The sequence below is a fragment of the Leucoraja erinacea genome, chromosome 3, assembly GCF_028641065.1.
Source record: "Leucoraja erinacea ecotype New England chromosome 3, Leri_hhj_1, whole genome shotgun sequence".
NCBI classification, from domain to species: domain Eukaryota; kingdom Metazoa; phylum Chordata; class Chondrichthyes; order Rajiformes; family Rajidae; genus Leucoraja; species Leucoraja erinaceus.
Genome location: NC_073379.1, coordinates 52,732,660 through 52,756,189, shown reverse-complemented (window position 1 = coordinate 52,756,189; position 23,530 = coordinate 52,732,660). Strand labels below are relative to the sequence as shown.

Here is a 23,530-nt window from a genome sequence, read left to right as displayed (position 1 = left end):
GACCAGTATAAAAGGGTAACCTAAACTGGAGAGGGACAAACATCCTAGCGCGAAGGTTTGCTAATGCTACACGGGAGGGTTTAAACTAGACTGGCAGGGTAGTGGGATCTCGTGCAGGACAGAGTCACGTGAGAAGCTGGTATGGAGGTTGGTGTGGGAAAGGTTAGTGGACAGGAAGGCAGAGAGCAGGGAAGGAGGGTTGGTTTAAACTGCACATATTTTAATGCAAGGGGCCTGACAGGCAAGGCAGATGAGTTTAGGGCGTGGATAGGTACGGGCGACTGGGACGTTAAGGGAGGACTGGCAACTCAATATTCCAGAGTACAGGAGCTTCAGGAGAGACAGGGGTGAGAGAAAGAGGAGGGGGGAGGGTTGCATTGTTGGTTAAGCAGGATTGCACAGCTGTGTTCAGAAGTGACATTATGTATGGTTCGCCTAGTGAGGCTATATTGGTGGAGCTGAGGAACAAGAAAGGGATGATCACCTTGTTGGGGGTGTACTACAGACCCCCGTATGTCAACAGGAATCAGAAGAACAAATGTGCCAGGAGATTGCAGACAGCTGCAGGTCAAATAAGGTTGTTGTAGTAGGGGATTTTAACTTTCCCAATATAGACTGGGAAAATCATAATGTGAAGGGTTTAAATGGGGTGCAATTCCTAAATAGTGTTCAGGAGAGTTTTCTTAAGCAGTATGGGGAGGCCCCCACACGTGAGAGGGCAACGCTGGATCTGGTATTGGGAAATTGGGAAGGGCAAGTTAATGAAGTGTGTGTGGAGGAGTCTTTTGGGACCAGTGACCACAGTTCGATTAGGTTTAAGATAGTTATGGATAGGGACGGAGAGGGTCCACGTGTTAAAATGCTCAACTGGGGCAAGGCCAACTTTGAGGGTATGAGAGAAGGTCTCGCTCAAGTTGACTGGAGCAGGTTATTAGAGGGGAGAGGAACATCGGCCAAGTGGGATGGTTTTAAAAGTGTACTGAAGAAAGCTCAGGATGTGTACGTCCCCGTTAAGAGCAAAGCAGGCAAACGTAAGGAAGCTTCACTGGCGAGGGAAATTGAGATGTTAGTCAAAAACAAGAAGAATGCATGGGACAGGTATAGGTAGCTGGGATCAAGTGCATCCCTGGAGGAGTTTTGGGAATCAAGGAGTATCAAGGAGTATGCTAAAAAAGGAAATCAGAATGGCAAAAAGGGGCCAGGGGATAGGTCTGACAGGTAGCATTAAGGACAATCCCAAAAGATTTTGTAAACACACAAGAGGGAAATGGGTAACTAGAGAGTGGGACCCCTCAGGGTGTGAACTATAGGGAGAGGTTGAGTGGGAGTGCAGGACGATGAGGGGAGATCTTATAGAGGTGTACAACATCATGAGGAATAGATCAGGTAGAGTCTCTTGTCCAGAGTAGGGGAATCGAAGACCAGAGGACATAGGTTAAAGGTGAAGGGGAAAGATTTAATAGGAATCCGAGGGGTAACTTATTCACACGGGTGGTGGTTGTATGGAACAAGCTGCCAGACGAGGTAGTTGAGGATGGGACTATCCCATCGATTAAGAAACAGGTACATGGATAGGACAGGTTTGGAGGGATATGGACCATGCGCGGGCAAGTGGGACTAGTGGAGCTGGGACATTGTTGGCCGGTGTTGGCAAGTTGGGCTTTTTCCACACTGTTTCACTATGACTGTTTTTTAGACTGTCAGACATCATTAAAGTAACAATCTGATGGAGGTACTCAGCAGATCAACACCCTGCTTCCTGTAAGGACTCCATCCCCTACTCCCAATTCCTCCGTCTACGCCGCATCTGCTCCACGGATGAGGCGTTCCACACCAGGACATCTGAAATGTCCTCACTATTCAGGGAACGGGGGTTCCCCTCCTCCACCATAAATGAGGCTCGCACCAGGGTCTCTGCCATACCCCGCAACACTGCTCTCTCTCCCCATCCCCGCACTCGCAACAAGGGCCGAGTCCCCCTAGTCCTCACCTTTCACCCCACCAGCCATCACATACAAAAAATAATCCTCCGTCAGTTTCGCCACCTCCAACGTGACCCCACTACTAGCCACATCTTCCCATCTCCCCCCATATCTGCCTTCCGCAAAGACCGCTCCCTCCATAACTCCCTTGTCAATTCTTCCCTTCCCTCTCGGTCCACCCCCTCCCCGGGCACTTTCCCTTGCGGCCGCAGGAGATGCAACACTTGTCCCTTTACCTCCCCCCTCAACTCCGTTCAGGGACCCAAGCAATCGTTCCAGGTGCGACAGAGGTTTACCTGCATCTCTTCCAACCTCATCTATTGCGTCCGCTGCTCTAGATGTCAGCAGATCTATATCGGTGAGACCAAGCGGAGGTTGGGCGATCGTTTCGCCGAACACCTCCGCTCGGTCCGCAATAACCTAGCTGACCTCCCGGTGGCTCAGCACTTCAACTCCCCCTCCCACTCCGCCTCCGACCTCTCTGTCCTGGGTCTCCTCCATGGCCACAGCGAGCAGCACCGGAAATTGGAGGAACAGCACCTCATATTCCGTTTGGGGAGTCTGCACCCCGGGGGCATGAACATCGACTTCTCCCAATTCTGTTAGTCCTTGCTGTCTCCTCCCCTTCCTCAGCTCCCCTGCTGTCTCCTCCCACCCTCCAGCCTTCCGGCTACTCCTCCTTTTCCCTTTCTTGTCCCCACCCACCCCCACCCCTGATCAGTCTGAAGAAGGGTTTCGGCCCGAAACGTTGCCTATTTCCTTCGCTCCATAGATGCTGCTGCACCCGCTGAGTTTCTCCAGCTTTTCTGTGTAACCTTCGATTCTCCAGCATCTGCAGTTCCCTCTTTAACACTGTGAGGGAGATTGTTTGTTACCCCAGATACCAGCAACTGCAGTATCTTGCATTTCCTTAGCATTAAAGAACTGATGTGATCAATTAATGGACAGAAATAGCAATAAACAAAGAAAGTTTTGGGGGGGGATTGGGAGGTTGTGACTATGCATGCCATAGGAATCATTGTGGGTAAACAAAGCTATTCATAATCTAAATCAATGTGTGGAAAAGAAAGTATAATATACTTAAGTTTACTGATATTCTCACAGCCCACAGTGCTACCTAGTTTTATTTTTGAAACATTTGAAAGGGACTTGTACAAGGAAGGGCAGATGATAATACAGAACAATGTAAGAGTATTTTTTAAAATATCAAGTGCTTGAAAAGATGCTTAGAGTATAATAATATCTAGATCTTTCAGCAGCAATCACAAAGTCAATATAAAGGTACAGCAAACAACTAGACATGCAAGTAGCACAAAATCCCTTATTTCAATTAAATGTATTTATGCAATCATTTTTTGGGATAAACGCATCACTGGCAAGGCCAGCGTTTATTACCCATGTGGTAATGGTGATGTGCCATCTTATTGAACAAATGTAGTCCTTCATACATTTTAACAATAATAATAATAATAATAACTTTATTTATAAAGCGCTTTTAGACAACATCAGTTACCACAAAGTGCTGTACATGGGAAATCAACAAAAAGTTATTACAAACTACTAAAACCATTAAGACGACAGGACTATAAAAACAGTAAAAAATTAAAAGACATTAAAAGCACTAAAACAGAAACAATGTCTCAGCCAGTGTCGAAAGCCAGTGAATAAAAGTGAGTTTTTAGGGAGGATTTAAAGATGGACAATGAAGGGGCCTGTCTGATCTGCAGGCCCCTTCACTGTCCATCTTTAAATCCTCCCTAAAAACTCACTTTTATTCACTGGCTTTCGACACTGGTTGCAGAGAGGAGGTTCTAGGATTTGGATCCAGTGACAATAAGGAATCAGTGATATATTTCCAAATTATAACAGTGTGCATGTTGGAATAAAATCTCCAGGTGTTGATGCTTCCATGTTCCTGCTATTCTCGTCCTTCTAGGTTGATAGATTGTTAGTCAGGGAAGCGTTGTTAGAAAAAAACTTGACTTGCAACTGCAGTGCATTTTGCAAATGGTACAGATCTCCAATGATAAAGACTCACTAGCTGCTGGATACCCAAATGCTGGCCTGTTCTGTAAGAGGAAATAATTATGTGGTTGCTTCACATACGTTTTTGGTCATGATGATCATAAAGATGTTGATGTTTAAGAAGGAACTGCAGATGCTGGAAAATTGAAGATAGACAAAAATGCTGGAGAAACTCAGCGGGTGAGGCAGCATCTAAGGAGCGAACGAAATAGGCAACGTTTGGGGTCAAGAGAAGGGTCTCGACCCGAAACATTGCGTATTTCCTTCGCTCCTTAGATGCTGCCTCACCCGTTGAATTTCTCCAGCATTTTTGTCTACCTATAAAGATGTTGATGGCAGGACTCAGTGGTGCAGTACCATAGATCATGATTGTGGATGATCAGCCATGATCACATTGAATGGCGGCGCTAGCTCGAAGGGCCGAATGGCCTACTCCTGCACCTATTGTCTATCAAAGGTTGGTGATTAAACTCTCTCTGACTAGAGATGGTCATTGCCTGGTCATGTTACTGTGCCAACTAATATTTGTGGCTCAAATGTTATTTGCCACATACCAGTCCATGCCCAAATCTGGTATACACCTTGCTGCACACAAACATGGGTTGCCTCATTTCCTGAAATATTGCGAATAAAACTAAACGATGTGCAACAATCAGCAAACATCTCCACCACTAATCGTACGATAGCAAGATTGACTGACCCGAAGATCCACCTGCTGTGATGTCCTGGGGCTAATGACTGATCAACAACTATAACCTTGTGCAATGTACGACCAGCTGAGTGTTTTACCTGGAGGTCCCCAAAGCAGTCCCTCAAGATAGAGGTGAGTTTCGCTGAGGTTGCTTGGTGCCATATTCAATCAAAAACCACCTTGATGCAGAACATCAAGTAATTGAGAGACTGAGAGCAGTCACTCTCAGCTCTGGATTTAGTTTTGCTCATTCACACCTGGACAAAACTGGATAAAGTCTGGAGCCAAGTAGTCCTGGCAAAACACAAACTGGATATCAGTGAGCAAGTTATTAACTAGCGTGTTCAGCTTGATAGTGTTGATGATGCCTTTTCTCACTTTGCTGATGGAATGATTGCTGGTGGACCACTTGGGCATTGGTTTGTCAGATTGGATGTGTCGGAATGTTATTAACAGTATAAACTTTGGCATCTCCAAAATATGTGGAAAACTGCCCATGTTATAAATGTGTTGGAATAGCTTGGCAGACCTCTGGAACAGCACCTGGGACCCATAGCCTTTGCAATATCCAATAGCCACTTCCTGGTGTCATAGAGGGTGAACTGAGCAAAAGTAGACATGCCCTGCTCCTATAATATAAGACCCTTGCAAGACCAAATATTCATTGTTGTGTACAGAGTTCGTCACCTTATCTCAAGGACAAATATGTGGTTCACTGGGTTGATTTTTAGGATGACAGGTTTGCCCTCAAGACGACTAGACTAGGCTCCCACGTTTAGCAAATGAGAGACATCTATTACTGACCAACATCTACTACAAACCCACTGATTCCAATGGCTATGTGGACTACACTTCTTCCCACCCTACTTCCTGTAAGGACTCGTATCTCCTACTCCAAATTCTTCCGGTCTGCGCCGCATCTGCACCCATGATGAGATGTTCCAAACCAGGGCATCGGAGACGTCCTCATTCTTTAGGGAACGGGGGTTCCCCTCTTCGACTATAGATGAGGCTCTCACCAGAGTCTCTTCTACATCCCGTACCTCCGCTCTCAGTCCCTACTCCCCCACTCGTAACAAGGGCAGAGTCACCCTTGTCCTCACCTTACACCCTACCAGCCGTCACATACCAGACAATCCTCTGACATTTTCGCCACCTCCAACGGCATCCCACAACTGGCCGCATCTTCCTATCTCCTACCCCTTTCGGCATTCCGCAGAGACCGCTCCCTCCGTAACTCCCTGGTCAATTCGTCCCTTCCCACCCAAACCACTCCCTCCCCTGGTACGTTCCCTTGCAACCGCAGGAAATGCTACACTTGTCGCTTTACCTCCCCCCTTGACTCCATCCAAGGACCCAAGCGGTCTTTCCAGGTGACGCAGCCCTCCAACCTCATATATTGCATCAGCTGCTCTACATCGGTGAGACTGTGAGTGTAGGTTTGGCGATCGCTTAGTCCAACACCTCCGCACAGTCCGCACTAACCAACCTGATCTCCCGGTGGTTCAGCACTTCAACTGCCGCTCCCATTCCAAATCCGACCTTTCTGTCCTGGGCCTCCTCCATGGCCAGAGTGAGTCCCAACGCAAATTGGAGGAGCAGCACCTCATATTTCGCCTGGGCAGTTTACACCACAGCGGTATGAACATTGACTTCTCCAATTTCAGGTAGTCCTTGCTTTCTCCCTCCTTCCCCTCCCCAGCTGTCCCACAGCCCATTGTCTCCGCCTCTTCCTTTCTTCTTCCCGCTCCACCCCTCCATCAGTCTGAAGAAGGGTCTCGACCCAAAACGTCACCTAGTCCTTCGTTCCATTGATGCTGCCTCACCCGCTGAGTTTCTCCAGCATTTTTGTCTACCTAGCAAATGAGAGACAATCTCATCGAAACATGCAAGTCATGCAGAGCTCCACAGGATAAGTAGGATGTTAATGCTTTCCCTGGCTGATGCGTCTGAAAATAGTAGTTCTGGTTCAAAATAAAGGGCCAGTTGTTAAAGATGAAGTTAAAATACCCAGAGGGAAACAAATCTTTGAAAAGTTCAACCCAAGAGGACTGCAGAAAAAAGACAGGAAGCCAAATGCTCCATTCTTGCGTCCAACCCGTATATTGATGGGTAGTTTTTGTTTTTAAATGAACACAATGTTTCTTAAATATTTAATCTTCCATTAGACTGGCTCCCCCACATATCTTGTTGATCTCAATCTCTAGCTCTTGCAATGGCTGTAGTGCCTTTGTTCACTCAAGATTGCTCATAAAATTCTCTGCAAAACAATGTTTTCTACCTTTTCGCCAAAGTGGCAAACTCTCAGCAGGCAGAAATCCATATTTCCAATTTTAAGGAAGAATGTAACCAGAGGCCATTTTACAAGCTATTCATCACATAATCCAAAGGCAATGTATAATAAATTTATTTAAACAACAAGTGGCAAGAATGTGGAACGTGCTACTGAAGGCATTGGTTGAAGTGTATGATTGAAAGAAGACAGGACAAACATGAGTAAAGAGATAAGAGGGGAAAGATGGATGGAGGGTTACACTAGGAAAGATGGATGGAGGTTTGAAGAGAGTATAAACACTGGCACGGAGCTGTTGGGACAAATGGCCTGTTCTGTGCCATATGCAATTCTATACCAGTTTGAAAAGTGCCTTCAGTGCACGTGGACTCTACATGCAAAATTGGCTGTGCCTCCTACCTTTAAATTATCATAATTGTAACATTAAATACTGTGTGTTCAATGTTTTTTAGTGCATGGATCCATCCATGAAATATGAACATCAAAGCATCTGCACCTACAGTAGCATGAATGCAATTTTAGCATTAATGTGTTTTTCCTACTGCTACTTCAGAAACAATTTTAAATTACACACAAAATAACTTAAATTTAGCTTTACAGAATGCTGGCATGCACAAGAGAATGTTGGGCAATAGTGTCTGTACTGGAAGATATTAAAATAAATTACCAGATTTAATTTAAATCTTAAAGATAATGATTTAATTCAATTAAAATCAAGTTAGACCATGAGCATTATATCAATCAAATGGCTGTCATGCTTATCCATCTCCATGGCTATGCAGGAGAAAGATCATTTTCAATTTATAACTGAGACCCAGCAATTATATAGCTTGATTATGCCAGCATTTGAGAACTTATGTTTGGATTTATGGAAACTGATGTGTAAAACAAGTCTCCAACATATTCCGGTCACATTTTGCTGATTGATCAGCAACAGAATTTCTGTGCCAAAACTCCATGCCAATATCACAACTCCTTTCCTGAACACAAATATCAGAACATACCATGAGTGATGCAGATGATATCTCCATACAGCTTACACATAGAGGGAGTGTAGGATGGATCAAAGTTATTGACCTTTTCTGTAAAAGAGTGACATATAAACTGCATCAAACTATGAACACCCGGCAGTGGACCTCTCCTTTGGTATCCTCCATACACCTCGATATTGCAAAAGAGACATCCTTGTAATGAGCTTACCATTCGTTGAGACTAGATTATCACCATACAACTCATGCATAATTGTTGAAGGATCCTTTTCAAATATAGATATCTTAGCTGGAAAAGCAAGAGTTGCAAGTTATGGCATATTTCATTCAGGTACATGAATTGTTCAATAAATCATCCACTTGCAGTATTTCATTACTGAAAATGATTCAAGTACCTCCTGATTGGGCATCACATTAACCAAGAGTGAGCTTAACGCACACATCACATGACCATCATGGATGTCACTGCCAATTTTCCACAAATATTACCCAGTCACAAAAGACATCAATGAAAAAACTTGCCTCTGCTTACAAAGTCATTGGACAATTAATGAGAAAACTGAAAAAAAGCTTTCATGTAGCACAAAAATCCATTGTCTACCGGACAGCAGAGATCCCTGCCCTATTGACCATTTCTTGGACCTGGCCTACATAATGAGGACAGTTCAAGACACTGGAAAGTTACAACCAATGCAGTCCCTGCAAAATCTGCCAAATGTACCAGAGAGTTATCTTAAATGTTGTTGGTGTCTTTGCCTGGGCCAACAGCTCCAGTCATAGAGTCATAGGGTGATACAGTGTGGAAACAGGCCCTTCGGCCCAACTTGCCCACACCGGCCAACAATGTCTCAGCTATCCTAGTCCCACTTGCCTGTGCTTGGTCCATAACCCTCCAAACCTGTCCAACTGTTTCTTAAACTATAGCATAGTTCCAGCCTCAACTACCTCTGGCAGCTTGAACCATACACTCGCCACCCTCTGTGTGAAAAAAGTTACCCCTCGGATTCCTATTAAATCTTTTCCCCTTCACCTTGAACCTATGTCCTCTGGTCCTCGATTCCCCTAGTCTGGGTAAAAGACTCTGTGCATTTATCCGATCTATTCCTCATCGAGGAATCATCGTCCGGCATCGAGGTCCTATCTGGACTCAGTTGGGTACACTTGAAAGGTCACATCATTCACATGGCTGATACTAGACTCCCAAAACAGATATTGTCTGAGCTCTATTGTGCAGACACTATCAGGTGTAAAAGGAAAAGATTCAAGCATATGCTCAAAGCCACCTTGCAGCATCTTCACTGAATGCTTGGAATCACTGGCTGACGGCTATGCAAAGTAGAGCAGGAACATTCAGGGTGCCATTAAGAATCTTGAATCTATGCACTGGGAGCAAATCCCTGACATCCAGGAGGAGCCATAACCACCTAATCTATCCATTTGTCCACGCTGGGAGGCACTTCCTGTTCCATCTGGGAAAGAGTCTGTGGTTCCCACATTGGAATCAAGTTTCACCTCAGAGCCCAGGAAAACTGAAATGGAATCAGCTAGGACTCAAGGGACTGCTTAATAAGATAAATTATTAAGGCGGAACTGGAGATGGAACATAAATCCACCCATTTAAAAGTTGCCTCATCATGCAGACGTGCAAATTATTTGTTCTCAGAAGCAGTGCGTCATATTCTGGCTTGAATCAGCCAACCCCAGTTTGAAATGAAGTCACACAAAGCAGGAGGTTCCTACATTTATTCTTGGTATGTGTACAATTGGCCCATTTTGGCAATTAGTCTCAAGTATCTCACTATAAGGAGGACAGAAAAAAAGCCTGCAGCATCTTTGGTAATGACTGGTTGCCAACCTAGTAATTTTGAAATGGTGTTTTAAAAAATCCTTTGATAAAAAAAATCCTTTGCTTAGGTTAAAAAAGAAACAGACAATGCACTAACTGAATTACTCATTCAAACAGTGGACAGAGGTACAATGGCCAAATAACCACCACCAAGTGTACAATTCCGTGGAATTATAAGTTTGCATTTCAAATAAGTTTTTGCATTTCATGAATCCCTTTCTAAAAAGGAACAGCGGAAAATGCATTTTAAAGCTTTGGCTTTAAAACCAAAACAATGGGGACACAATCCATATCTATGGAATTGTATAGAGATTTCCAGTGTATGTAACACATTTCCCATTGTGTAAATGTTATTTTACTGTATGCAAGCATTGGTTGTTTCTTTTTTTAAGAAATTGCATTAATGCTAGAAAATGCTTCTCATTTTGGAAAAGATTGAGACCAAATTACATTTCCCTTATGCAACCCAGTTTTATTTCCACAGGATTATTGTATATCCCTATATAAACTATATCATCAGTAGCTTCAGCTTTGAATGAACACAGATTTCAATAATTAAATTACCATACAAAATTTGAAATAAATAAAGCAACCAGGAAGGGATTATCGTCAGGGTAAATATGATCCACTCCTTTGCATATTCAGGTTTGGTTAACATTGCTATGCAACATTTTATGAACAACCCAGATCCTTCCAATTCAGGATGTTTGCGGTTTGCTCTGAATCCAATCGTCCTTCCAAAATAACTCAGACTCACATTTCAACTGCTATTGGCAGCATATCCAAAGGATAACCTACTAAACTCAGGTGCTCATGCACCATCTCTCCATATTGACAGCTGTGCACCATTCAATTGACAAAGTAATTTGTAGGTTAAAAGGGGGGGGGGGGGGGGGGGGGGGGGGGGATAATACGAATCTGAGGGGGAAACTTCATGGAAACACTCAAATCTTAACAATAGACAAGTCACTGAGTATGTGGCAATTTGGTTTTGGATTTCATTCTAATTCACAAATAAATTAAGTGTTTCTTAATATAATAGTTGGACTAAGGGTCAGAGAATTGTTCAAAGCTTCATTATGACTGGTAGGTTGCATTTCAGCATGTCTGAGGGACTCATAACAATTAACAAAGAAATCCTGCACCTGGAACGGGACACCATGCTGTCCATCACATTGGTAAACTTCACAAGTGGAATACACATTAACAATGCAAACTATTCCACTGAATGTCTGTTGAATGAATGCAGCGCTATGGAGAGGGTATCAATTTTTCCTAACAGGTGCTCCTAGAACCTAATGCTCCACATTGGAAGTGCATGTTCCTAAAATGTCATCCTCATAAACAAGTCAACTATATTGCATGATATTTATACATCAGTATGCAAACTATGGTAAAGAAAAGAATCACATTCTAATGCGGGCCAAGTGCCCCATTAGTGTAATAACCTTTATCGATACTTGACAACTTAATACTTACCACTTAGCAATTCTTTCATCCCTTTAACAGAACATACAAATACAGTTGGCTTGTTCAGGAAACGTGCTTGAAAAATTCTGCTTCCACAGTTCTGAATTTGCCAATCGCAAAAATGCACAGGATCCTTGTAGAAATCAAATGATTTATCACTAATTAAAGCATATCCTGAACTTCCAGGAATATTGGTGGTAGACATTGTCATCTACTGATCTTCCTGCAAATGAGAAAGGAATTACTTAAAATCAGTACACAAAGTACCGTTATTGTTAATAATCTTTTAAAGTCAAAGTTATGCAGCAATGAAATTATCCCTTCGGTCCATTATGTCCATGCCAACCCTTTGCCCATTTACACATCCCATCTGCCCTTATTAGGACTGCATCCTTCTATGCCATGTCTATTTATGTGCTGGTTTAAAGGTCTCTGACACATAGAAATTGTATCTGATTTCACTACTTACTTTGAGGGCAAGTTCCAGATATCACTCGTTGTGTAAAAAAAAAAACAACTTGCTCCCAAATTTACTTTTTCATTCCTTCCTCTCACTTTAAAGCAATGCCCAAATTAATATGCCAATCATTAGTTTAGTTTAGTTTTAGAGATACAATGCAAAAACAAGGTCCTTCGGCCCCACCGGGTCCGCGCTGACCAACGATCCCTGCATATTAACACTATTATTAACACTATCCTACACACACTAGGGACATTAGTTTTACATTTACCAAGCCAATTAACCTACATACCTGTACATCTTCGAACGTGGGAGGATACCGAAGATCTCTGAGAAAACCCACGCAAGTCACGTGGAGAACGTACAAACTCTGTACAGACAGCATTGGAAGTATATTTTGACTCTATGCCTCTTTAATACTTCAATTAAAAAAAATCCAACTGTCATTTATCTACCCATATGTGTAGCTGATCTATAACCCACTGTATTATTTGACAGTCGTCTTCACTATCCACAACTCCACCAATTTTGTCGTTATCTGCAACTTACTAACCAACCTATCTACAGTTACATCCAAATCACATATATCACAAACAACAGAGGCCAGCACAGATCCCTGGGGAACTCTACTGGTCCCAGACCTCCAGCCAGAATAACAACCTTCCGCTGCTACTTCTGCCTTCTGTGGGTATGCCAGATCTGAATCCAAAATACTGAGTCAAGCCCTGCCTGCCGGCACAGACCGACGACGGAGAACGAGCTCACCGAGGATCGCCCACCACGAACCGGCGACAAAGGACCTGCTCACCAGAGACGGACGACAGTGGACTCGCCTTTTTGCCCAGCTCGCCCACTGCAAACTCCGAATCAGCCCTGAGCCACCGCCGTCAACGGGAACATCGCCGCCGTGAGCGAGGACGGATCAAAAGCGAAACAGATGTTGTTAGCGAGGAGGATGTTGAGAACAGTGGGGACGCTCGGTAGGAGAGCACCACGAGAACGAGCAGTCCTGATGCAGAATGAGGGGGTGGGGGGGGGGGGGGGGGGGGGGGGGGGGGGGGGGGGGGGGGGCTGGGAGAAGGCCTGCTGGCACCTACAGCAGCTGGCAGTAGATTCAGTACCTACCACCCTCAAGGTAAAACACAAAAAACTTGCCCCACACATCATCTTTAAACTTTGCCCCTCTCTCCTTAAAGCTATGCCCTCTAGTATTTGAAATTTTCATCCTGGGAAAAAAATGTTCTGTCCATCCTATCTATGTCTCAATGTTGCAGCGAGACCTGGGTGTCATGGTACACCAGTCATTGAAAGTAGGCATGCAGGTGCAGCAGGCAGTGAAGAAAGCGAATGGTATGTTAGCTTCCATAGCAAAAGGATTTGAGCATAGGAGCAGGGAGGTTCTACTGCAGTTGTACAGGGTCTTGGTGAGACCACACCTGGAGTATTGCGTACAGTTTTGGTCTCCAAATCTGAGGAAGGACATTATTGCCATAGAGGGAGTGCAGAGAAGGTTCACCAGACTGATTCCTGGGATGTTAGGATTGAGAGGGGATGTTAGGACTGTCTTATGAAGAAAGACTGGATAGACTTGGTTTATACTCTCTAGAATTTAGGAGATTGAGAGGGGATCTTATAGAAACTTACAAAATTCTTAAGGGATTGGACAGGCTAGATGCAGGAAGATTGCTCCCGATGTTGGGGAAGTCCAGGACAAGGGGTCACAGCTTAAGGATAAGGGGGAAATCCTTTAAAACCGAGATCAGAAGAACTTTTTTCACACAGAGAGTGGTGAATCTCTGGAACTCTCTGCCGCAGAGGGTAGTCGAGGCCAGTTCATTGGCTATATTTAAGAGGGAGTTAGATGTGGCCCTTGTGGCTAAGGGGATCAAAGGGTATAGTGAGAAGGCAGGTACGGGATACTGAGTTGGATGATCAGCCATGATCATATTGAATGGCGGTGCAGGCTCGAAGGGCCGAATAGCCTACTCCTGCACCTAATTTCTATGTTTCTATGTTTCTATATACTTGTATCAGGCGGGCATTTAACATTACCGGTCGGTTTACTTACCTTTTTTTCTCAACAAGCTTTACGTTAGACTACCTTCGATTACCTACGATAGCATTACGATCTACTACAACTTACCTCGACTAAACCTACGAGTAAAAAAATATAGATTTTTTTCCATGGCGACCTTTTTTACTCGCGGGCATTTTTCAGCATGTAGTAAAATACGCCGCGACCTAGCTGAGGCCTCGAGTAGACCATGTTGCGAGTATGAGTCGAGGGCAAACTCTTCTAAACTCGCTAATTAAGTCGACGCAGTGGGACAGGCCACAGAACAAAGTAGCACAGTGATGGTGGGTCACGTTATAGGCAACTAGTAAGTATTGAGAATGAGAATAGCTGAGACAGCTTTCCAGCCCCGTGAACTATCATACAAAAGAGATAAGGATGCTTTGGGGACAGACACTTTGTGAAAGGGACAGTCTGATGAATTACAAAAGCACACTGTGACACTGTTACAATTAAAACAATTGATGGCTGAGGCAATTGAAGAACGGTGCCAGCAGTGGTTTAAAAGGGTTAAAGAAACATATAATTGTATGGTAGACAAAAGTGTTTAAGCAACTCAGCGGGTGCGGCAGCATTTATGGAGCGAAGGAAATAAGCAACGTTTCGGGCCGAAACCCTTCTTCAGAATGTCAGACTGTTAGTCTGAAGAAGGGTTTCGGCCCGAAACGTTGCCCATTTCCTTCGCTCCATGGATGCTGCCACACCCGCTGAATTTTCTCGAGGACTATTGTCTACCTTCAATTTTCCAGCATCTGCAGTTCCTTCTTAAACATATAATTGTACGGATTTAGATTGAATTTAAAGCCACATGGAACTACGAAATGTCTGCAAATTATGCCAAGAAAGGTATAAAAAGATGTCTTATGAGATCTCCAGCAGCAATAACTCATAACCAACAATTGCTGATGAAAACCCCGAGTTAGAGACTCAGAAAATAACTTGCTGCATCATATCCCAGCCACGTTCATCTGGAGCGGATAATATCTGAACACAAGTCGTTGGCTTGGGGAGTTATGGAACTGGAGTTAAGTAATTATTTGTATGGCACAGTGAATCATTAAATTATTTGAACTAATTCTGATTAATAGTGTGGCATAGAATATTAATTGGGTACAATTATTGGCAGTTACTATCTGATGTCTTATCGAGGGCTGCACTAATTGGCACCAGGAAGCTGAAATTGTAAAATATCTACTGCTCGGACAAGGAGAATCCAAGTGAATCCAACCACCGCTAATGATTTAATCAGAGAACCATCAGCTACATCTTACACAACTCCACTGCAGAGCCACAAAGAGCAAGTATGATCTTGGAAAAACTACAAGGATTGAGTTTCGCCTGGAGGTGGGGCGGAGTCAAAAAGATGTTTGGAGCCAGCTCAGACAATGAATTTGCCAAGAATAACAAAGGCATTATTTGGGTTAGTGGAACTGATGAAGGAACAGAAGCAATTCACCGCCGTAGAAAGCAATACTTTGCATGAAGGTAGGAGCAGCAACCACGTCAAAAGGAGCAATATTTGGTTTATTAAGGGCCTGTCCCACAGCGGGGAATATATGCGAGTTTAGAAGAGTTTGCGCTCGACTCAAACTCGCAGTATGGTCGACACGTGGTCCTAGGAGGTCACTGTAACTCTCCTTCATGTTCGAGAGAAGTTCCCGCAAACTCGCGGCCTCGGTTTGGTCGAGTAAAAATTGGTCGGCATGGTTTTTTTGAACTCGTAGTGCAGTGGAGTGGGGTTGCTATGTAGTTACAGGCAGTCGAGGGCAGCCGTAGGCAATCTCCTTTGCTGACCTGGAATTTGAATTGGTTCATTGGAGTTTTCAGACCAAAGGAAAACCGACCGGTAATGTTATATAGCCGCTAAACTTTATTAAAAGTTGTCTGGCTTCTTAAAAGTGTCTCCACTCCTTCTCTCCCCTCCCCCCCCCCCCCCCCTCCCCCTTCTCCCCCCTCCCCACCCGCGCTCTCTATAGGACTTAGCGTACACTGTGCCAGCCGTCTTTTACCTTGTCCCACCATGTGGCTTCAAATTTTGCTACTTGCAAAAATGACTGCTGCATTTTCCAACATTTCCCGTGGGAGAACACTTGAAAATTAATTAACTGGCCGCAAAATACTAATCCCAACCTTGCTAAACCCTACAAGCATACGGTAGGTTATAATGTTCAAGACTTTTCTGAAATTAAACTGATGAAGTGAGATTGCAAATTGTCAAAAACCTTGCAGACTTTTCCAAAAGACATTTAATCTTAGTAGTTTATTAAATACCAAGACAAGGTGGAAACCGCACAAGAATTTTGATGATCAATTGAGAATTCACATCCATTCTAAACGTGCAATACAACATGAAATATGATAATTTTTCTTGCACTATAGACATTCTAAACAAGACTTCTGATTAATAAATGTCACAATATTAAGAAGCAGTATTGGAATATCTAACATGAATTGTAAAGATTAAAAGTAAAAGATAATGATGCAAATAAAAAGTTTAACCGTCGAAACAATGAGGAAATATGCACATGGCCAAAAACAAACACAGAAGTTGCAGAAAGGCAAAGATGCTGGAAATACTCGGATCACGTGACGACATTGGAAATATAAACAAAGTTGACATTTCAAGATGAGCTTTCTTCTGAATATCCAAGTCTTCACCGGTACCATGTGACCTGCTGAACATTTCCAGCATTTTTTTAAGAAAGGAGGGAGAGAGAAAACAGGGAATTATAGACCAGTTAGCCTTACATCGGTAGTGGGGAAGATGCTCGAGTCATTTGTTAAAGATGTTATAGTAGTACATATGGAAAGCAGTGACAGGATCGGCCAAAGTCAGCATGGATTTATGAAGGGAAAATCATGCTCGACTAATCTTCTGGAATTTTTTGAGGTTGTAACAAGTAGAATGGACAAGGGAGAGCCAGTGGATGTGACGTATCTGGACTTTCAAAAAGCCTTTGACAAGGTCCCACGCAAGACAGTGTACAATATTAGAGCACATGGTATTGGGGGTAGAGTATTGACATGGATAGAGAACTGGTTTGCAGACAGGAAGCAAAGGATAGGAATTAACAGGTCCTTTTCAGAATGGCAGGCAGTGAATAGTGGGGTGCCGCAAGGCTCAGTGCTGGGACCCCATATTAATGATTTAGACAATGGAATTAAATGTGACATCTCCAATTTTGCGAATGACACAAAGCTGGGTGGCAGTGTGAGCTGCGATGAGGATGCTATGAGGCTGCATGGTGACTTGGATAGTGTGTGTGAGATGAGCAGATGTGTTTGTGGGCAGATGCAGTATAATGTGGATAAATGTGAGGTTATCCACTTTGGTGGCAAGAACAGGAAGGCAGATTATTATCCAAATGGTGTCAGTTTAGGAAAAGGGGAGGTGCAATGAGACCTGGGTGTGCTTGTGCATCAGTCACTGAACGTAAGCATGCAGGTACAGCAGGCAGTGAAGAAAGCTAATGGCATGTTGGCCTTCACTGCGAGAGGATTTGAGTTTAGGAGCAAGGAGGTCCTATTGCGGTTATACAGAGCCCTGGTGAGACCGCACCTGGAATATTGTGTGTAATTTTAGTCTCCTAATTTGAGGAAGGACATTATTGCTATTGTGGGAGTGCAGCATAGGTTCACCAGGTTAATTCCCAGGATGGTGGGATTGACATATGGATGAAAGAATGTGTCGACTGGGCTTGTATTCACTGGAACTTATAAGGATGAGAGGGATCGTATAGAAACATATAAAAGTCTTAAGGGATTGGACAGGCTTGCAGGAAAAAGTTCCCGATGTGCAAGAAAGAATTGCAGATGCTGGTTTAAATCGAAGGTAGACACAAAATGCTGGACTAACTCAGCGGGCGAGGCAGCATCTCTGAAGGAATGGGCGATGTTTCGGGTCGAGACCCTTCTTCAGACCGATGTCAGGGGAGGGGTCAGGACAAACATAGAATGTAGTCGGAGACAGCGAGTAGTGGGAGAACTGGCATGGGGAAGGGGATGGAGAGAGAAAGCAAGGGCTATCTGAAGTTAGAGAAGTCAATGTTCATACCGCTGGGGTGTAAACTACCCAAGCAAAATATGAGGTGCAGTTCCTCCAATTTGTGCTTGGCCTCACTCTGACAGTGGTGAAGGCCCAGGACAGAAAGGTCAGATTGGGAATGGGAAGGGGAGTTGAAGTGCTGAGCCATCAGGAGATCAGGTAGGTTAAGACAGGCTGAGTGGAGGCGTTCAGTGAAACGATCGCCGATGAAAAGTTCCCGATGTTGGGGGAGTCCAGAGTCAGGGGTCTTAGTTTAAGAATAAGGGGTTCGCCATTTAGGACTGAGATGAGTTGTGAGAGAGTTGTGAATCTGTGGAATTCTCTGCCACAGAAGGCAGTGGAGGCCAATTCACTGGATGTTTTCAAGAGAGAGTTAGATATAGCTCTAACGGCTAATGGAATCAAGGGATATGGAGAGAAAGCAAGAACGGGATATTGATTTTGGATGATCTGCCATGATCATATTAAATGGCGGGTACTGTCTCGCAGGGGCGAATGGCCTACTCCTGCACCTATTTTTCTATGTTTCTCTTTATTGTTGCCAACTTACATAATGTTTGGGACAAAGACCCATCATTTATTTATTTGCCTCTGTACTCCACAATTTGAGATTTCTAATAGAAAAAAATCACATGTGGTTAAAGTGCACTTTGTCAGATTTTAATAAAGGCCATTTTTATACATTTTGGTTTCACCATGTAGAAATTACAGCAGTGTTCATACATAGTCCCCCCCATTTCAGGGCACCATAATGTTTGGGACACAGCAATGTCATGTAAATGAAAGTAGTCATGTTTAGTATTTTGTTGCATATCCTTTGCATGCAATGACTGTTTGAAGTCTGCGATTCATGGACATCAGCAGTTACTGGGTGTCTTCGCTGGTCTCAGCTAGGCCTGTATTACAGCCATCTTTAGCTTATGCTTGTTTTGGGAGCTCGTCCTCTTCAGTTTATAAAAGGCATGCTCAATTGGGTTCAGATCGGGTGATTGACTTGGCCACTCAAGAATTTACCTTTGACTTTGACAATGAGTTTTGAGACATTTGTTTGAACGAGCAGATAGGATATTTCTATACACTTCAGGATTCATAATGCTACAAGCAGTTGTATCATCAATGAAGATAAGTGAGCCAGTACCTTCAACAGCCATACATGCCCAGGCCATAACACCCCCACCACCGTGTTTCACAGATGAGGTGGTATGCTTTGGATCTTGGGCAGTTCCTTCTCTCCTCTATACTTTGCTCTTGCCATCACTCTGATATAAGTTAATCTTCGTCTCATCTGTCCACTAGACCTTTTTCCAGAACTGTGGTTGCTCTTTTAAGCACTTCTTAGCAAACTGTGACCAGGCCATCCTATTTTTGTGGCTAACCAGTGGTTTGCATCTTGCAGTGTATCCTCTGTATTTCTGTTCATGAAGTCTTCTGCGGACAGTGGTCATTGACAAATCCACGCCAGAAGAGTGTTTGTGATCTGTCGGACAGGTGTTTGGGATTTTTCTTTATTATAGAGAGAATTCTTCTGTCATCAGCTGTGGGGGTCTTCCTTCGCCTGCCAGTCCCTTTGTGATTAGTAAGCTCACCAGTGCTCTCTTTCTCCTTAATGCTGTTCAAAACAGTTGATTTTGATAAGCCTGAGGTTTGGCTGATGTCTCTAACAGTTTTATTCTTGTTTCTCAGTCCCATAATGGCTTATTTGACTTTCATTGGCACAATTTTGGTCCTCATGTTGATAAACAACAATAAAAGTTTCCAAAGGTGATGGAAAGACTGGAGGAAAGACTAGGTGCTGAGAGTTCTCTTATACCTGCATTAAGGAGCCAATTAAACACTCCTAAGCAATTACAAACACAGCAAAGTCATGTGTCCCAAACATTATGGTGCCCTGAAATGGGGGGAACTATGTATAAACACAGCTGTAATTTCTACATGTAGAAACCAAAATGTACAAAAATTGCCTTTTGTAGCGGCATCCCGTGGATAGTCGAACCCTGCGGTCAGTTACTTCAACCATTTGACTGTGGATGGGGTTGCGTGTTCGCGCGCTTCCTGGGCGATGTCCAGTCATTTTCGACCACCGTTGTGGTTAGACTGTTTTGTTGGCTGTGTTGTAAAGAACCGCTGTTTTCATCGCTTCGTTAATAAAGCTTGTTTTGAAATCAACCCTCGTCTCAACCCGCCAAATTGGTGACCCCGACGCGCCCAATTGGAAATTGAACGCCAACATGCAGGCCAATTACTTCCCGCCGCTGCTTCCAACTCCCATCAGAGCGCCGTCAGCCTGTTTTGGCCCGATCAGCCGCAAGTGTGGTTCGCACACGTTGAGGCGCAGTTCCATCTGTGCCGCATCGTCGCAGACGGGACAAAGTTTTTCCATGTGGTGAGAGCCCTGCCACAAGAGTCCGCCTCCCGTCTGCTGCCTTATCTGCGAGACCCTCCCGCGATCGCCAAGTACGATGGCCTCAAGACCCTCCTCTTACACACTTTCGGGCTCAGCCGCCGGGACCGTGCCATCCGCATCTTACACATGGACGGTTTAGGGGATCGCAGGCCGTCAGTCCTCATGACCGCGCTGATGGATGACCACCGCCCGTGCCCGTTATTCGAGCAAGCTTTCCTCGAGCAGATGCCCGACGTGCAGCCGGCGCGGATTTCTCAGATCCTCAGCAGCTCGCTGAACCGCCCGACGAGCTTTGGATGACCAAGCATCAAGATGTCTGCGGCATTAACCGCGTGTCCCCACCAGCGCATCTTTCTCCTCAGCGGCCTCTTCCAGCGCAGAGCCACAGCAGCGCCCCGGGACTCGGGGTAGGCACCGTTGGTGTTACTATCACCCACGCTACGTTTCAGGGAAATGCCTCGACCGATCGCCTGTAGAGCAGATCACGATCGGTCCAAACAACCGCCTCTGCGCTGTGACTACCATTCCGGCCGCCGTTTCCTGGTGGACTCCGGTGCGATGGTCAGCATCCTTCCCCCGACCAGCCGTGACACTCATGCTGATAAGCTGGGCCCCGTTCTCTCGGCCGTTAACGGGAGTGATGCCCGAGCATGCCCGAGCATGCCGCCTCCCGCCGGACAAACTGCACATTGCCCGGGATGAATTCCAACTGATGGAGGGCATGGGGATTGTCCAGCGGTCCAACAGCCAGTGGGCCTCCCCGCTGCATATGGTTCTGAAGGCATCTGGGGGGTGGAGACCATGCGGTAATTACCGGCACCTGAACGCAGTGACCACGGCAGACCGTTATCCGGTGCCTCACATTCAGGAATTCTCTGCGCACCTCACCGCGTTCTTCTCCAAGGTTGACCTCGTCCGGGGGTTCACCATGAAGATGTTCTGAAAACCGCCACGATCACCCCATTGGGCCTGTTTGAATAGCTTTGGATGCCTTTCGGCATAAAGAACGCCGCACAGGCATTCCAGCGGCTGATGGACTAGGTCGGATGGGATCTGCCTTTTGTATTCATTTATTTGGATGACATTCTAGTCACAAGCGCCTTGCAGGCGGAGCATGTCACCCACCTCTGTCTTCTGTTCCAGCACCTCCGTGAACACGGCCTGCTCATTAACCCCGCGAAGTGCCAGTTTGGCCTTCGCTCCATAGTTTCGGAGGAGGCGCTGTCCTGAACGGCTGCCTGTCCTGCAGCTGTCCGTTTTTTTCCCCCTTTTTTTTGTTATTTTTAGTTCGTTTAGTGTACAGTCAGGGGTGTCTAATCTTTTTATGTGTGGGGAGTGGTGGGGGGGAGGGGGAAACTGCTTTTCCAAGTCCCTACCTGGTCGGAGGGGTTGCCTTCCTCCGAGCAGCGTCTTCGACCCGTCCTCGCGGCCTAACAGCGGGTCCTGGAGCGACGTTTTCCTGAGGGGCCTGCCCAGAACATAAGCTTTGGTGGCGGTGCAGAACATCGGCTTTGGCGGCGGCGCGGCGCTGGAGCGCTGTCGTGGAGCGGGCGATGCCTTTCCTGGGTCGCCGCGCTGGAACTCCAGTATACTGGGACTGCCGAAAACATCATCGGTGAGCCGCGGTTCTGCAGAGCGGCCAGCTGCGACGCTGAACTTTACATCCCGGAGCCTGGGATCTCTCGCAGAGATCGCCAGTGTGTGGAGCTCCGTCCGGCGCGGTCAGGTTGGCTTGGAAGCCGCGGGCTCCGTTGGGAAGGCGGCCGTTCCTGGCACCTCAAGCCGCTGGGGGTTCTCCCGTCGCCGGAGTACCATCACCCGGCGAGAACATCGGGCGCCGTGGCGGCGACTGTGGAGGCCTCAATAGGCCCGACTTTGGGTGGACAAGAGGATGGGGACTGAACTTTGTGCCTTCCCCCACAGTGGGAATCACTGTGGGGGGATGTTTTATGTTTGGTGTTGAATTTCTTCATGAATACTTTGTTGTATTTTTTATTAGTGTGCTGCAAGGACATCAGAATTTCCCCTTGGGGATTAATAAAGTTTATTCAATTCAATTCAATTCAATTTATTCAATATCCTTCCTGGGGTACCGGGTAACCCCGCAAGGTGCTAACCTGCTCCCCGCGAAGGTCGAGGCCATCCGGCAGTTTCCCCGGCCGCTCATCATGAAGGGGCTACAGGAGTTCATCGGCATTTTTTATCACCGTTTCGTGCTGGCGGCTGCTGCCATCATGCGCCCCCTGTTCCGGTGTCTGGCAGGTAAGCCGCGACACCTCGTGTCGTCCGCAGAGACGGACGCGGCTTTCGAGGATAGCCGAAGTGTCTTGCGGTGCGGCCGGTACTATAATCCTGTGTGACTTCTCCACAGGTCGCACCCACCCCGTCATCCCCGTTAGTTGGAAACGGCGGGTTTGCAACGCTGTCCATGGCCTGTCCCACCTGTCCATGCGCGTGACGTCCGCCCTGCTGGCAGCCTGAGCCCGTGCCTGTATCCCGTGTCAGACCTCCAAGGTCCAACGGCACGTGCGTCCTCCGGTGCAGGATTTTGCTGTCCCCGAGGGTAGGTTCCTGCAAGTGCATGCCCACGTACCTGCTCACCATCGTGAACCTTTTCACACGATGTCCGGAGGCGATCCCACTTTCGGATACCTTCGCTGCGGGCTATGGTGGCCCACTGGATAGCCAGGTTCGGGGTGCCCTCCAACATCTCCACGGACCGAGGGGCCCAGTCATCTCTCCTTTGTGGTCGGCCCTGGCCCAGCTCTACGGCGCCCGGTTGCACCATACGACCGCCTACCACCCGCAGGCTAATGGGCTGGTCATAAGGTTCCATCGGCACCTTAAGTCAGCGCTGAAGGCTTGGCTTAATGGTCCGGACTGGGTGGACCAACTGCCCTGGGTCCTCCTTGGTATCCGCACCATGCACAAGGAGGATTTGGCTGCTCCCATTGGTCGAGCTCGTGTATGGCTCGGCCTTGCAGGTGCCTGGGGGTTTCCTGCCTGCCGCCCTCAGGCAGGTCACATCAGCCCCGGCGTTGCTGGCCGGCCTTCATGAATGGTTATGCACTTTGGCCCCCGTTCCCAGTTCCAGGCACGGTTCGTCCACAGTGCATGTGCCCGCGGTGTTACAACAGTGTGCCTATGTTTTCATTCCGCAGGGACCGCTCGCCATTGCAGCAGGTCTATGAAGGGCGTTTCTGGTTGCCGAGAGCCGGAGTCGCCACGTTCACGTTGGACGTGGGAGGCCA

The 23,530-nt window shown here is 46.0% G+C and overlaps 1 protein-coding gene across 5 annotated transcripts in view; it reads right to left on the bottom strand.

Annotated features, from left to right (window-relative positions):
- Positions 1-23,530, bottom strand: part of LOC129695590 (uncharacterized) — a 104,724-nt gene that overhangs the window by 75,645 nt on the left and 5,549 nt on the right. For 2 of the 5 annotated variants that reach the window (XM_055632675.1, XM_055632674.1), the window contains exons 2-3: positions 11,306-11,519; positions 7,996-8,073 (exon numbers count right to left, since the gene is read on the bottom strand). In XM_055632675.1, the coding sequence (XP_055488650.1) occupies positions 7,996-8,073; positions 11,306-11,507 (280 nt within the window). In that variant the 5' untranslated portion in view covers positions 11,508-11,519. Of the gene's footprint in view, positions 1-7,995; positions 8,074-8,191; positions 8,270-11,305; positions 11,520-23,530 lie in introns of all 5 variants that reach the window. The other 3 variants (XM_055632678.1, XM_055632676.1, XM_055632677.1) reach the window with 3 other exon arrangements.